This window comes from Phascolarctos cinereus, unplaced genomic scaffold (genome assembly GCF_003287225.1).
Source record: "Phascolarctos cinereus isolate Bilbo 61053 unplaced genomic scaffold, phaCin_HiC Scaffold_2;HRSCAF=192, whole genome shotgun sequence".
NCBI classification, from domain to species: Eukaryota; Metazoa; Chordata; class Mammalia; order Diprotodontia; family Phascolarctidae; genus Phascolarctos; species Phascolarctos cinereus.
Genome location: NW_027555625.1, coordinates 371,743,205 through 371,758,379, shown reverse-complemented (window position 1 = coordinate 371,758,379; position 15,175 = coordinate 371,743,205). Strand labels below are relative to the sequence as shown.

The 15,175-nt window shown below is 40.0% G+C and overlaps 1 protein-coding gene across 3 annotated transcripts in view; it reads left to right on the top strand.

Annotated features, from left to right (window-relative positions):
- Positions 1-15,175, top strand: part of SLC23A1 (solute carrier family 23 member 1) — a 28,784-nt gene that overhangs the window by 9,468 nt on the left and 4,141 nt on the right. For 2 of the 3 annotated variants that reach the window (XM_021005041.2, XM_021005038.2), the window contains 5 exons: positions 45-150; positions 318-447; positions 1,191-1,334; positions 2,252-2,347; positions 8,799-9,066. In XM_021005041.2, the coding sequence (XP_020860700.1) occupies positions 45-150; positions 318-447; positions 1,191-1,334; positions 2,252-2,347; positions 8,799-9,046 (724 nt within the window). In that variant the 3' untranslated portion in view covers positions 9,047-9,066. Of the gene's footprint in view, positions 1-44; positions 151-317; positions 448-1,190; positions 1,335-2,251; positions 2,348-8,798; positions 9,067-13,276; positions 13,301-15,175 lie in introns of those variants that run through there. The other variant, XM_078150459.1, reaches the window with a different exon arrangement.

The following is a 15,175-nucleotide window of genomic DNA, read 5'->3' as shown; positions in this document are numbered from 1 at the left end:
AAGTATTATAATATCGCCCACTCCTCCCCTGGCACCTTTTCTAGGGGGATCTTTACCGAGGGCATCTGCTGTATCATTGCTGGGCTGCTCGGGACTGGTAATGGCTCCACTTCCTCTAGCCCCAACATTGGTGTCCTGGGCATCACCAAGGTACCAAGAGCCAAGACTCTTCTTCTGTCTTCTTTCATTTCCCATTTTCCTTCTTTCCCTTCTCCCTAGTTTCCTGCTCCCGTCCCTGAAACCATCCCCATCCAGGCATTGCTCAGTCCTGGCTATGTCAGCTCGTGGCTGATTCCATCCAATCCTCTTGTCTGTAGGTGGGGAGTCGAAGGGTGGTCCAGTATGGGGCAGTCATCATGCTGATTCTAGGAATGATTGGCAAATTTACGGCTCTCTTTGCTTCCCTCCCCGACCCTATCCTGGGCGGCATGTTCTGCACTCTCTTTGGTGAGTCCTGGAGTGGAGAATATTTTGTACCTGCACTCTCCTTCCTCACCAGGGCCCACCCCCCCATCTTCTAGCGCTTGCTCTTTTTTAAGGTAGAAAGTAGTACCTCCTGGGGCAGCTAGGTAGCGCAGTGGATAGAACACTGGCCTTGGAGTCAGGAGGACCTGAGTTCAAATGTGATCTCAGACATTTCCTAGCTGTGTGACCCTGGGAAAGTCACTTAACCCCAATTGCCTCCTCTTCTCCCTCCCAAAAAAGTAGAACTTCCTAATTCAGAACATGTATATAGCATGAATGGTTAGAATACGGGAATGAGAGTGGCAAGGTCAGAGTCAAGGATAGGGAAAGGTAGGACCCTGTCTGTTGCCCTTTGAGTAACGAGAGAGAATAGATCAAGTTCCTGCCCTCCCAGTCTAATAGAGAAGAACCAGCACATGACAAATATAATAATGCTTCATGGGAAGACGGAGGGGTAGGGAGACGTGCGGCCAGACAGGTCTATTATTATTGGTTAGGTTGGAGAATGGTCACAGGAAACCAGAGACTTCTTAAAGAAAGTATCTTTTTCGAGTTGTGACTTAAAGTGATTGTTGGGGAGGGAAGATTATAGGATAGCAGGCAGAAAGAGGGTAAGCACCCTTGTCCCCGGAAGGAAGCTTGTGGGCTCTGAAAATCTAGGGGGTCTGGATCACTAATTCCTTCCCAATTTGTGTCTCTTTGGCTGAATGGTTGTTTCTTCTCAGGGATGATCACAGCAGTGGGCCTGTCCAACCTGCAGTTTATTGATATGAATTCTTCCCGAAATCTCTTTGTTCTGGGATTCTCCATGTTCTTTGGCCTGATGCTGCCTAACTATCTGGATTCCAACCCCAATGCCATCAACACAGGTGCCTTCCGTCCCCTCCTATGCTTCTCCCCCATCTAGCTTTGTTATCCCTCTATTTCTTTGCACATCTGTCAGCTGTACCTGGAGATTAGGAATGAGGTCAAGTCAGGGAAACAGAGCCCAACAAAGCATTGAACTCTCAGGCTGCTCTGAACACCTTGGACCAGATAGTGATTCCTCTTTATTCCTTCACTCTTTGGCCCTCCCAAAGCGCAAAGGTGGAGGAAGTGGGGTGCTGGGTGCCAGAGTAGAAAAAAGGTGGACTTAGTATCACAGCACCTGGGTTCAACTCTAGACTGCAGTGTGCTTCCTTATGTGACTTTAGGCAAATCATTCACCTTCTCTTGGCCTTGACTTCCTCATTCGTAAATTGAAGATAATCACCACTGTCCTTCCCAGCTGTAAATACCATGATTCTATGAAATCCAAGTACTGTCGAAGTCTACTTCTGCCTTTTTAACGTTTACTTATGGGTAGGGTAGGCAGCTAGGTGTCAAAGTGGATAAATTACAGGGCCTGAAGTCAGGGACATTCATCTTCCTGAGTTCAAATCTGGCCTCAGACATTTATTTGCTGTGTGACCCTGGACAAGTCACCTAACCCCATTTACCTCAGTTTCCTCATCTGTCAAATGAGCTGGAGAAGAAATGGCAAACTGCTCCAGTGTCTTTGCCAAGAAAACCTCAAATGGGGTCAAGAAGAAGCAGATACAACTGAAGTAATTGAACAACAACAAAAGAATAGACTGAAATTGACAATTGTTGGGAGGCTGGGACTTTTTAAGAGGGAAGAAGGAGAGTTCTGGCCTGGCTGGGTTAGAGGTAGTCACAGCCTCAGAGGGTGGGCTGGCTAGGATGACCTTAAGAGTCCCAGCATATCAAAATGCACAGAATTTAAATTCTATATTCCCTCCTGTAGGTATTCCTGAATTGGACCAGATCTTGACTGTGCTGCTAACGACGGAGATGTTTGTAGGTGGCTGTCTGGCCTTTATCTTGGATAATACTATCCCAGGTATGACTCTCCCATGACCCCCAAGAGCTTATGGTGGAGAGGGATAAGGAGAGGAGAGAATAGAAGTTCTGGAATCTTGGAGTTGAGTTCTCTTATTTCTAGGGCATATTTCCAAGGTTACTCATGCAACACCTTCCTATATCTTCATTTGTAAGAGAAAAGACTGAGTTAGATGATTTTCTACAGCCTCTTCCATCATCAACAGTATGATTCCTGGAACAGTTATTAAAAACATACTGTGCACCTAATTCTTCTCAGGGTAGTTGGAGAGACACCCATAAGGAGAAATCGTGGTGATCCCAGCTTTTGTAGAGCTTAAAGCATGGTTAAGGAGATACAATTTACACATGGAAATGACAGGAGACCAACAGACAAAATAGAATAAAATACATAGCTGCTTTCAAAGGTTACAAATGTATAATAATAATAGCTTACATATAATAGCACTTTAAGGTTTGCAAATGCTTTAACCACAATCCTTTGGTGTAGATGCTCTCATATTATTTAGCTCCACTTTAAAGATGAGAAAACGAGGTTGAAAACACAGGTTAAATGACCTGCCCAGGTCCACATAGTTAGTATGTATCTGAAGCAAGATTTAAAAGCAGGTCTTCCTGACTCCACATCCACCATTCTAGACATTGTGCCATCTGGTTTTCTCTGTAGGAGGGCCTATACAGATCTAGAAAGGACTTTAGAGAGAATCTAGTCCAATCTTCTCCCATTCCCCAACACATTTTATAGTTGAAGAAACTGAGGCCCAGAAGGACAAAATGTGCCCAAGGTCACATAGGAACTAACAGAAGGGGATTCAAGGTCAGGTCCTGTAAATTTAAGTGTGCCAATCTTTCTGTTGTATCACACTGCCTCTCGGGGGAGGGCCTCCTGGAGAAGAGAGCACTTGAGCTGGGCCTTGAATGACAGAACCTCACCCACACTGTTGAAAGCTAGAAAGACCTGCCAGGATCAGACAGGGGGCGGTGGAGGAAAGGGAGGAATACAAACCTGGAGGCCACCCTATCAACAACTCACAAAAAAGACTCCAGCTAGTATCCTAGCCTTGCAGATAATCTCAGGCCCAGAGTCGGAATGGGTCCTTTGGAAGAGTCATTCCTATCTAGGGAACGTAGGCTCGGACACTACAGGTTCGGAGAGCAACAGATAAAATGATTTTGTTGGATTTCTCTGTAATGTTCAGACTGCCGCTGCTGCTGCAGGGCTTAGCACTGAATGATTGTGTGATTATCGTCAATGAATGGCAGGATTCACAGCAGGCTTCTTTCAATACTGCCAGATATGGAAGGATCTGGTGGGATGAACCTAGTCTGCATAATTATCTGTTGCTCTGGTGGGCTTGTTGCCATGGTACCCAATCAGCCACAGAGACAGAGGAAACTAAATGGGAGAGAGGAAGGGAGGGAGGGAGGGAGAGGTGGGGGCAGAGAAAGGGAGAGAGATATACATACAAACACAGAGAGACAGAGACAGAGAGGGGGAGAGACAGAGAGAGAGAGAGACAGAGGGAGAGAGAGAAAAGAGAGAGAGAGAGAAAAGAGAGAGAGAGAGAAAGACAGAGAGAGAAAGGGAAAGAGAGAGAGAGAGGGAGACAGAGGGAGAGAGAGACAGAGGGAGAGAGAGAAAGAGAGAGAGAGAGAAAGGGAAAGAGTGAGAGAGAGAGAGGGAGAGAGACAGAGGGAGAGAGAGAGAAAAGAGAGAGAGAGACAGACAGAGGGAGAGAGAGGGAAAAGAGAGAGAGAGAGAAAAGAGAGAGAGAGAAAGACAGAGAGAGAAAGGGAAAGAGAGAGAGAGAGAGAGGGAGACAGAGGGAGAGAGAGACAGAGGGAGAGAGAGAAAAGAGAGAGAGAGAAAGGGAAAGAGGGAGAGAGAGAGAAGGAGAGAGACAGAGGAGAGAGAGGAAAAGAGAGAGAGACAGACAGAGGAGAGAGAGGGAAAAGAGAGAGAAAAGAGAGAGAGAAAGACAGAGAGAGAAAGGGAAAGAGAGAGAGAGGGAGACAGAGGGAGAGAGACAGAGGGAGAGAGAGAAAGAGAGAGAGAGAAAGGGAAAGAGGGAGAGAGAGAGAGAGAGAGAGACAGAGGGAGAGAGAGAGAAAAGAGAGAGACAGACAGACAGAGGGAGAGAGAGGGAAAAGAGAAAAGAGAGAGAGAGAGGGAAAGAGTGAGAGAGAGGGAGAGAGAGACAGAGACAGACGGAGAGAGAGAGAGAGAGAGAGAGAGAGGAGAGAGAGAGAGAGCGCGCGAGCACACCAGCCTAGGGCTGGCAGTAAGCAGTAGCTGAGTCTTGGCTACGTAGCAGGATCTATGAGAGATCAAGGAAGATGCGCAAAAGGGAGCTGGGCGAGGTACCAAATCTGGACCAGAATCCTGAGTCAGCTATTCAGATTGAACAGCCAATAATTGTCATGTCAACCAGCAATGTGCTTCCAGATGCCCTTGCTCCTTCACGTCAGTTGACACTTAGCTTGCACTGAAATTTTCTCACCCTGAATTCTGTAATTCCTTTTTGGAATCCATATTTGCCTATCTATAGGCCAGATGTTTCATATTGGTGCGATCAATTCAACAAATCTTGATTCAGCATGTATTGTCTTTTGGCCTTATACTAGGTATTGTGTGTGGTAGAAAGGAGGAGAAAAGAAAATCCCTTTTTTTCCAAGGATTTTACAGCCTGGCGGGAAAGTCAGGATGCAACTGAAACAGAATACAGAGAATGGCAGGTCCCGCAGTCTACAGTGAAAGAACACCATCACCTGAATTTGAGTCCTAGTCCTGACACTTATGAACTATGTAACTTTAGGCAAGCCTCATTTCACTTCTCTTTGCCTCATTCTTCTTATCTGTAAAATGGAGGTAATAATACCTAAATTTTCTATATTTCACAAGGTTGTTGCAAGGAAAGCAATCAATCAGCGAGTAATATTTATTAAATGCCTACTATGGGCCAGGCACAGTGCTGGGTGCTAGGGGTCACAAAAACCAAAGCTTACATTCTAACATGAGAGACAAGAACATATATGGGTTATACAAAACAGTTACAAGGCAACCTTGGGGAGGGTGGAGGAAGAAAGCACTAGTATTCTGTATTGTTTAAGGTACAATATAAAAACTTATTATTAGATAGTACGTGCAGAAGGAACCGAGTGAAGGAGAAGACATCAGTGAGAATGGGCTGCAGTAGTCAGGGGAAATTTCATAGAGGAAGCAGGCCTTGAAGGATATGTGAGATTTAGAGACAGAGAGGGACAGGGAGGGTATTACAGGTAGGAAGGGCAGAAGAACGAGATTGAATGCAGGAATGTAGGTGATAGAATAGTTGTGGGAGATAAGGTTGCTTGGGCAAGGAAGGCACAAATTAGAGGAATCTGAATCCTTACAAATTCGCCACAGTAGAAGCAGCTCCCCCCTACCTAGTCTGCCATTCCTCCTCTCTTGGTATCAAACCCATTCTTCTTTCAAGATTTACCTCTTCCAGGTAACTAGGTGGTGCAGTGGATAGAACACCAGCTCTGGAGTCAGGAAGACCTGAGTTCAAATTTGACCTCAGATATTTACTAACAGTGTGATGCTGGGCAAGTCACTTCATCCAGATTTTTCTCTCTTCCTGTCCCCTTCCCTCTCCCCTCCCCAAAAAAGAATTTACTTCCTTCATGAAGTGTCTTTTACCTTCCTCTGACCTTCAATGAAACTTACTGTCTATTACTTGGCAAATTCTACTGTGTATATTTATTTATCTTTTGGATATATGGTTCTTAACATTTAGACTTCAAACTTCTTAAAAGGTAGAGATTCTGTATGATTTCTCTTTCCAGCTATCCCCCAGTACATTGTCATGAAGTAGCAGATGGTGATGATAAAAAGAATGTTTCAGAACCATTAACACTGATGTTTTGCATGACTATACACGTATAATCTATATCAAAGTGCTTGCCTTCTTAAGGAGGGGGAAGGGGAAGGAGGGAGGGAATTTGAAACTCAAAAATTATTTTTAAAAATGAATGTTAAAATTGTTTTTACATGTAATTGAGAAAAATAAAATAACATTCTTTAAAAAAGAATCAACATTTTTCCTGTTTCTTGTTACTTGGATTAATCAGCTTAAAAAATTAGAAAGTTGCTGCATTTTAAATCTGCTGCCTTCTTGCTGAGGAAATTGCTTCTGGCAGTGCTATTCTTTTTTTAAAAATATTTTTATTTTTTCCCCAACTACATGTTAAAACAATTTTTTAACATTTGGGTTTTTTTTTTTAAGTTTTGAGTTCCAAATTCCATCCCTCATTCCTCTCCCCCCTTCCTGAGATGGTAAGCAATCCGAAATAGGTTATACATGTGCAATCATGTAAAACATTTCCATATTAGTCATTTTGTACAAGAAGATTCAGACAAAAAAATGAAAGATGTGTTCAGATAATATCCATTCTTTCTCTGGAGATAGATAGCATGCTTCATCATTAGTCATTTGGGATTGTCTTAGATCATTATATTGCTGAGAATAGCTAAGTCATTCACAGTTGATCATTATACAATATTGCTATTACTGTATACAATGTTCTCCTAGTTCTTCTCACTTCACTTTGTATCAGTTCATTTAAGTCTTTCCAGGTTTTTCTGAAATCATCCTGCTTGTCATTTCTTTTATACAATAATATTCCATCACAATCATATACCACAGCTTGTTCAGCCATTCCCCAATTGATGGGCATCCCCTTGACTTCCAATTCTTAGCCACAACAAAAAGAGCTGCTATAAATATTTTTGCACAAACAAGTTCTCGCCACCCCCCTTTTTAAAATCTCTTTGGGATACAGGCCTAGCAGTGGTATTTTTGGATCAAAGGGTTTGCACAGTTTTATAGCCCTTTGGACATTGCTCTCCAGAATGGTTGAATCAGTTCACAACTCCAGCACCAGAAATATCCCAGTTTTCCCACATCTCCTCCAATATTTATCATTCTCCTTTTTTGTCATATTAGCCAATCTGATAGATATGAGAGTTGTTTTAACTTGTATTTCTCTAATCAATAGTGATTTAGAGCATTTTTATATGCCTATAGATAGCTTTGATTTCTTTGTTTGAAAACTGCTTGTTATATCCTTTAACCATTTATCAATTGGGGAATGACTTATATTCTTATAAATTTGAATCAGTTCTCTATATAGTTGAGAAACTAGGACTTTATCAGAAATACTTGTTGCAAGTTTTCCCCCTTCCCTATTTTCTGCTTTCCTTTTTATTTTGGTTGCATTGGTTTTATTTGTGCAAAAACTCTTTAATTTCATATAACCACAATTATCTATTTTACACTCTGCAATTCTCTCTATATCTTGTTTGGTCCTAAATTCTTCACTTATCTATAAATCTGTCAGATAAACTATTCCATGCTCTCCTAATTTGCTTATGGTATCACCCTTTATGTGTCAATCATGTACCCATTTTGACCTTATCTTGATATACAGTGTGAGATGTTGGTCTATACCTAGTTTCTGCCATACTGTTTTCCTGTTTTCCCAGCAGTTTTTGCCAAATAATGAGTTTTTGTTTCAAAAGCTTGGATCTTTGGGATTATAATATACTACATTATTGTAGTCATTTACTATAATGTATTGTGTACCTAATCTATTCCACTGATCTACCACTCCATTTCTTAGCCAGTACTAGATTGCTTTGACAATTACCACTTTACACTACAGCTTGAGATCCAGTACGGCTAGACCACCTTCCTTCTTTTTTTTTTTTCATTGATTCCCTTGATATCCTTGACCTTTTAATTCTTCTGGAGAATTTTGTCATTATTTTTTCTGGCTCTATAAAATAATTTTTGGTAGTTTGGTACAGCACTAACTAGATTAATTTAGGTAGAATTGTCATTTTATAATGTTGACTTAGCCTACCCCATGAGCAATTAATATTTTTCCAGTTGTTTAGATCTGACTTTATTTGGGTGAAAAACATTTTGTAATTCTGTTCATATAGCTCCTGGGTTTGTCTTGACAGGTAGACTCTCATGTATTTTATATATTGTCTATAGTTATTTTAAATGGAATTTCTCTATCTCTTGCTACTCAACTTTGCTGGTAATATATAAAAATGCTGATGATTTACGTAGGTTTATTTTGTATCCTGCAACTTTGCTAAAGTTGTTAATTATTTCCACTAATGCTTTAGTTGATTCTCTAGGATTCTTTAGGTATACTATCATATCACCAGCAAAAAATGATAGATTTCTTTCCTCATTGCCTATTCTAATTCCTTTAATTTCTTTTTCTTCTCTTATAGCTATAGCTAACATTTCTAGTACAGTATTGGATAATAGAGGTGATAGTGGGCATCTTTGTTTCACTCCTGGTAGGGCCGCTCTTAGGCAGTAGATATGTTCTGGCTAATCTAATAAACAGCTTGGTACCCAAGTAAAAGATTGGACATTGTCCTTTTACAGGGAGCCCAGAGGAAAGGGGACTGGTACAGTGGAAAGCTGGAGCTCATGCCAACAGTGAGACATCTGCAAGTTTGAAGAGCTATGACTTTCCTATTGGCATGAACACAGTCCAAAAGATGGCCTTCTTGAAGTATATTCCTATCTGTCCTGTCTTCAAGGGCTTTTCTCCTAAGCCACGAGAACAGTTTCCTGCTCCAGAAGACAATTCAGAAAATACAGACATTCTATCTCTGAGCACCAAGGTCTGAAAAAGTGACTTCTGGGAAAGGTAAGGATGCATATATATATCTATATATATATACACACACACACACACACACACACACACACATATATATATATATATATATACACTCTGCAGTTACTCTGCAGCTCCACTCAAGTGACCTCAAGATCCTAACATTCCTATTTGATGAAAAACAAAATCTCATTGAAGTGACTTCCTTAGCTGTAACAGCCTGAGCAAGGAAACAGGGGATGTATAAGAGAGGATACTTTTCATTGAAAGGAAATATGTGAATATTTTTGTTTGTGTACTTTCAGGTGAGATACAATATAAGAGAAGGAAAAAACAGTCTAACATTGCCATCTTTTTGTAGAGCAAAATGTACAATTAAAAGTCCCCATTGCCTTGAGATCATATAGTCATAGTAAGCAGCAATGGGAGCTCATCATTCAAAATGCAGTTTTAGTTACCATTAACAAATGAATGAAAAAAGCATTGAAGCATTTACTATGTGCCCGGCACTGTGCTTGTGACACAAACACAAAACCAAAGACAGCTCCCTCCTTAACGGAGTCTACCTTTTAATAGGGGGAAGACAAAATATAGTGGAGTGGTGGCCCAGGGCCTGACACTTTGGTCTCAAAGTTACTGAAATGGTGAGTGAGACCATATGGAAGAAAACCTTCTTCCAGATAGACTTCTTTCAGAACAATGGCAGAATTCATTAGATCATGGTTCCAGAACTGGAAAGTAAAGGGTAGAAATGTGAAGACCACTGAGGTGAGAAGATGGATCTGGAAGAGGAAGTGAGGTGAAGCATGGCTGAGAAGGCAGTCAAGACAGTAGGAACCCAAGGAGGGAGTTCTGGAAACAAAAGGGTTAAAATCCCCAGGGCACATTTACATTTTAAAAAAATTGATATCACTTCATATGCCTTTTATTTTTACATTAGTCATTTCAACAGGATTCTAGACTGACAGAGAGGAAAATTTCATGATCCCTTTTCCAGTATTCATTACTCACTGAGTACAACTTGCTTTTAGTGATTCTTCATTTACTTGGTTGTGGTTATTATGTACAGTATTATCTTGGTTCTGTTACCTTGCTCTGTAGCATTTCATACAAATCTTCCCTTGTTTCCCTGGATTCTTCCTATGTGTCATTCCTTATTGCCAAATACATTCTACCCTTACATCCTTATGCCGTCATTTTTTCAATCATTCTCCAACTGAAGGGAACCCACTTGGTTTCCACTGCTTTGCTACATCACAAAGACTGTTGCTATGAATATTTTGGTATATGGACCTTCTGCATTTTACTTTCTAGGGGTAGTATGTCCAGTAATGGGATTTCTGGGTCAGAGTATGGACAATCCAATTATTTTTCTTGCATAACTACAAATTGCTATTCAAGTGGGGGTTTGAGGGGCAGCTAGAGGACACAGTGGATGGAGCATTGGCCCTGGATTCAGGAGTACCTGAGTTCCAATCTGGCCTCAGACACATAACACTTACTAGCTGTGTGACCCTGGGCAAGTCACTTAACCCCATTGCCTAACCAAAAAAACCAACCAACCAACAAACAAAAACAAATCAAGTGGGGATTTGGACTTGACAACTCCATCAACAATGCATTAATGTTCAACACTGGGTGTTGCTATTTTTTGTCATGCTTGCCAATTTGCATTAATGTAAGATAAAACTTCAGTACTCTTTTTAATTAGCACATTTCTTAGTGTATATATTTTTAACATTTTAATTTATTATTTTTAAACATTCTATTCTTTTTAAATTTTGAATTCCAAATTCTCTCCCTCCCACCCTTTCCCCCACCTACTGAGATGGTAAGCAATATATCAACTGTACACGTAAAATCATACAAGACATATTTCTATATTAGCCATATTTCAAAAAGAGCAAGAAAAATAGAGAGAAAATTATACTTCAATTTGCACCCAGAGTTTATCAGTTCTCTCTTGAGGTGGATAGCATTTTTTTTTATTTTGAGTCCTTCGGAATTGTTTTAGATCACTGTATTGATCAGAGTAGCCAAGTCTTTCACAGTTGATCACTACTACAAGATTGCTATATTATTTCTTATAGCACAATAGTATTCCATCATAATTATATGCCACAACTTGTTCAGCCATTCCCCAACTGATGAGCATCTCTTTGATTTCTAATTCTTTACCACACCAAAAAGATCTGCTATAGGTATTTTTTGTATGAAGAGATCTTTTCCCTTTTCTTTGATCTCTTTGGCATACAGACCTAGTAGTACCATTGCTGGGTCAAAGGGTAGGCCCTGTTTTATAGCCCTACATTCATAGCTCCATTGTTCTCCAGAATGGTTGGACCAGTTCACTACTCCACCAGCAGTTCATTAGTGTATCTATTTTTCCCTCATCCCCCACCAGTATTTGTCATTTCTGAGAGGTGTGAGATGGTACCTCAGAATTTTTAATTTGCCTTTCTCTAATCAGTAGGGATTTCATATGATTATAAATAGCTTTGATTTCTTCTTCTGAAAACTGCTTGTTTATATCTTGTACTAACATTCATCAATTGGGAAATGGCTCTTATTTTTAGAAATTTAACTCAGTTCTACACTCAGTATATATTTAAGAAATGAGGCCTTTATCAGAGAAATTTGCTGTAAAAATTTTTTTATATTACTTCATTGTCTATAGTATCTTTTAACATAACATAGTTTCCCTGATTATCTCCTTTAATTAGGTCTTTTTTGGCTTTTGCTTTGTCTAAGATCATGATTGCTATCCCTGTTTTTTTTACTTCAGTTGAAGCATAATATTCTGCTCCAGCCTTTATTTTAATTCTTTGTTTCAAGTGTGTCTTGTAAATAACATATTGTTGGATTCTGGTTTCTAATCCATTCTGCTATTTGCTTCTGTTTTATGAGTGAATTAATTCCATTTACATTCAGTTTTGATTACTGTGTATTTCCCCTCCATCCCATTTTCTTGTTCCTTATCTTGTCCCTCCTCAAAATTCTATTTTGCTTCTAACCACTGTCTCTCTTAATTTGCCCTCCCTTTTCTCATCCCTGCTCCCCCTTTCTCTTATCCCCTTCCCCCACTATTTCCCTCTTGGGCAAGTTACTTTTCTATACACAACTGAGTGTACTTATCATTCCCCCTTTGAACCAATTCTAATGAGAGGGAAGTTCCAGCATTGCCTGCCACTACCACCACCACCACCCCCCTCCAAAATTTCCCCCACCATTGTAAAAGCTCTTATTTGCACACCTCTTTGAGGTGAGAAAATTTTCCTCATTCTACTTCAACCTTTCCCCTTCTCCCGGTGCATCCTTCTTTCTTGTCCTTTCATTTTTTTTTTGAGATTATTTCAACATAATTGACCCACCCCAAGGCCCTCTATTTAAACTCCTTTTAACTGCCTTAATAATAATAATAATAAAGTTCTTAGGAGTTACATTGTGCATCATCTTCCCATATAGGAATGTAAACAGTTTAACTTTATTGAGTTCCTTGTGATTATTTTTTCATGTTTACCTTTTTATGCTTCTCTTGAGTCTTGTTGGAATGTCAGATTTTCTATTTAGTTCTGCTCTTTTCATGAGGAATGTTTGAAAGTCTTCTATTTCATTAAATATCCATCTTCCCCCCCACCCCTGCAGGATTATACTCAGTTTTGCTGGGTACATTATTCTTTATTGTAATCCTTAGCTCCTTTGCTTTCTGGAATATATGCCAAGCCCTACATTCCTTTAACATGGAAACCACTGAATCTTGTATGATCTGACCGTGGCTCCACAATATTTAAATTATTTCTTTCTGGCTGCTTGATGTATTTTCTTTTTGACCTAAGAGCTCTGAAATTTGGCTATAATATTGCTAGGAGTTTTTATTTTGGGATCTCTTTCAGAGGCGATCAGTGAATTTTTTTTCAATTTCTATTTTGCCTTCTGGATCTAAAATATTGAGGCAGTTTTCTTTAACAATTTCTTGAAATATGACGTCTAGGCTCTTTCTTTGATCATGGCTTCCAAGTAATCCAATCTTAAATAACTCCTCACTCTATTTTCCAGGTCAGCTGTTTTTCCGATGAGATATTTCATTTTCTTCTATTTTTTTTTAATCTTCTGACTGTTTATTGCTTCTTGAAGTCTTGTGAAGTCATTAGCATCCATTTGCCCAATTCTAATTTTTAAGGAATTTTCTTAGTGACATTTTGTGCCTCTTTTTTTCTGTTTGGACAAATCTGCTTTACAGGGAGTTCTTTTCTTCAGTGAAGTTTTTGTACCTCTTTCACCACCAGGTAAGTTCTGTTTTTCAGATGTTATTTTTTTCAGTATCTTTTTATGTCTCTTTTACCAAACTGTTAATCATTTTTTTCATAATTTTCTTGCATCACTTTCATTTCTTTTCTCAATTTTTCCTCTACCATTTTTATCTCTTTAACCCTTCCAGGACTTCTTGTTGAGTTGGGTCCAATTAGCATTTTTCTTTGAAATAGCTATTTTCACACTGTTGTCATCTTCTGAGTTTATGTCTTGGTCTTCCCTGCCACCATACTAGCTTTTTATGGCGAATTTTTTTTTGTCATTTACTCATTTTTTCCAGCCTATTTCATAACTTTGAACTTTATGAAGTTGGGCTCTGCTCACTTGGGAATGGGGAGGCATTATTCCAAGCTTCAGCATTTATCATGCTGCTGTTTTCAGAGCTAGTTCTGGGGGTCTGCAAGTTTTTAGTGCTTCCAAGGTAGTGTGATCCCGGGAGAGTTAAAGTCAGTGCACTCCTGGTCTGCACTCTGGTCTTTATCCAGGAAAGGTCCTTAGTCCTCTGGAACTACAAGTGCTATCTTTCCTCTTTGGTTCTGTGAACAAGGCCCCTGCTACCCTGTGACCACCAATGCTTCTCTGTGACCTGCAACTGACCCAGAAATGTGCATGGGAAATAGCTGCCCATCAGCACTAGCTGTACCCAGTGCCAGCAGTGGGTCCTCTGTTTCCTTTCTGGCCAGCTGTCTGACTCCCCTTACCGCACCTGGGCTGAGAGCTCCGGGAGCTGCTGCTCCTGTTGCTGAAGCAGCTATGGACAGCCCTCCACCCCAGTGACACATATTTCTCTAGTTTTCTTAGCCTGAAAAAATGTTTCAACTTGACCTCTTGTTGGCTCTGCCGCTCCAAAATTTGATTTGAGGCATTATTTTTAAGCTGCTTACAGAGGAATATTGGGAGAGTTCAGCTAGGTGGCTCCCCCTAATCCACCATCTTGGCTCTGCCTCCTTAGTGTATATTTTAACTAGCACCTCTCTTGGAGCGTGTTTTCATGTGCTTAATGGTAGGTTGCAATTTTTGAAAATTGTTCATATTCTTTGACCACCTACCAAATGGAGATATATCCTAGTGTCATATTTGTACTAATTCTCTAGTGTTATATATTTTTGCCAGCAGACTTTTATTGGTGATATCTGATGTAAATTTTTTCTACTTTTCCTTTTTACTTTCATTGATTTTATTCATGTAAAAACTTGGTGTAATCAAAATCATCTCTTCTCTAATAATCTTTATCCCTTAATTCTTCTCCTAGCCATGATTATGAACAACATCTGACCTTATTTTTTTGTGCTGTGACCATCTATATTCAGATGACATACCCATTTTGCTTTTATTGCAATATATAGAGTCCTTCCCTCAGCAATTTGTGTTCTTGGAACTGGATATTATTTCAACAATTCCAACTTGTAAAATAACAATAGCATTATGGCAGCTTATGTTTATAAAGTACCTTTTTTTTTTTGCGAGGCAATTGGAGCTAAGTGACTTGCCCAGGATCATACAGCTAGTAAATGTCAAGTGTCTGGTCTGAGGCCAGATTTGAACTCAGGTCCTCCTGACTCCAAGACTAGTGCTCTATCCACCGTGCCATCTAGCTGCCCCTATAAAGTACTTTTTAAGGTTTGCAATGTATTTCTTGTAATTATTTTCAGTCATCCCTTATAACAGTCCTCTGAGGTAGATATGATTATTTTCATATTATGAATGAGAAAAACAGGTTCATTTAAGATATAATTACTTGCCATTTGCGGTCACACTGCCAGTATAAGTCTGAGGCAGAATTCACAACTAGGGAGCACCTAGGTGGTGCAGTAGATAGAGCACCGGC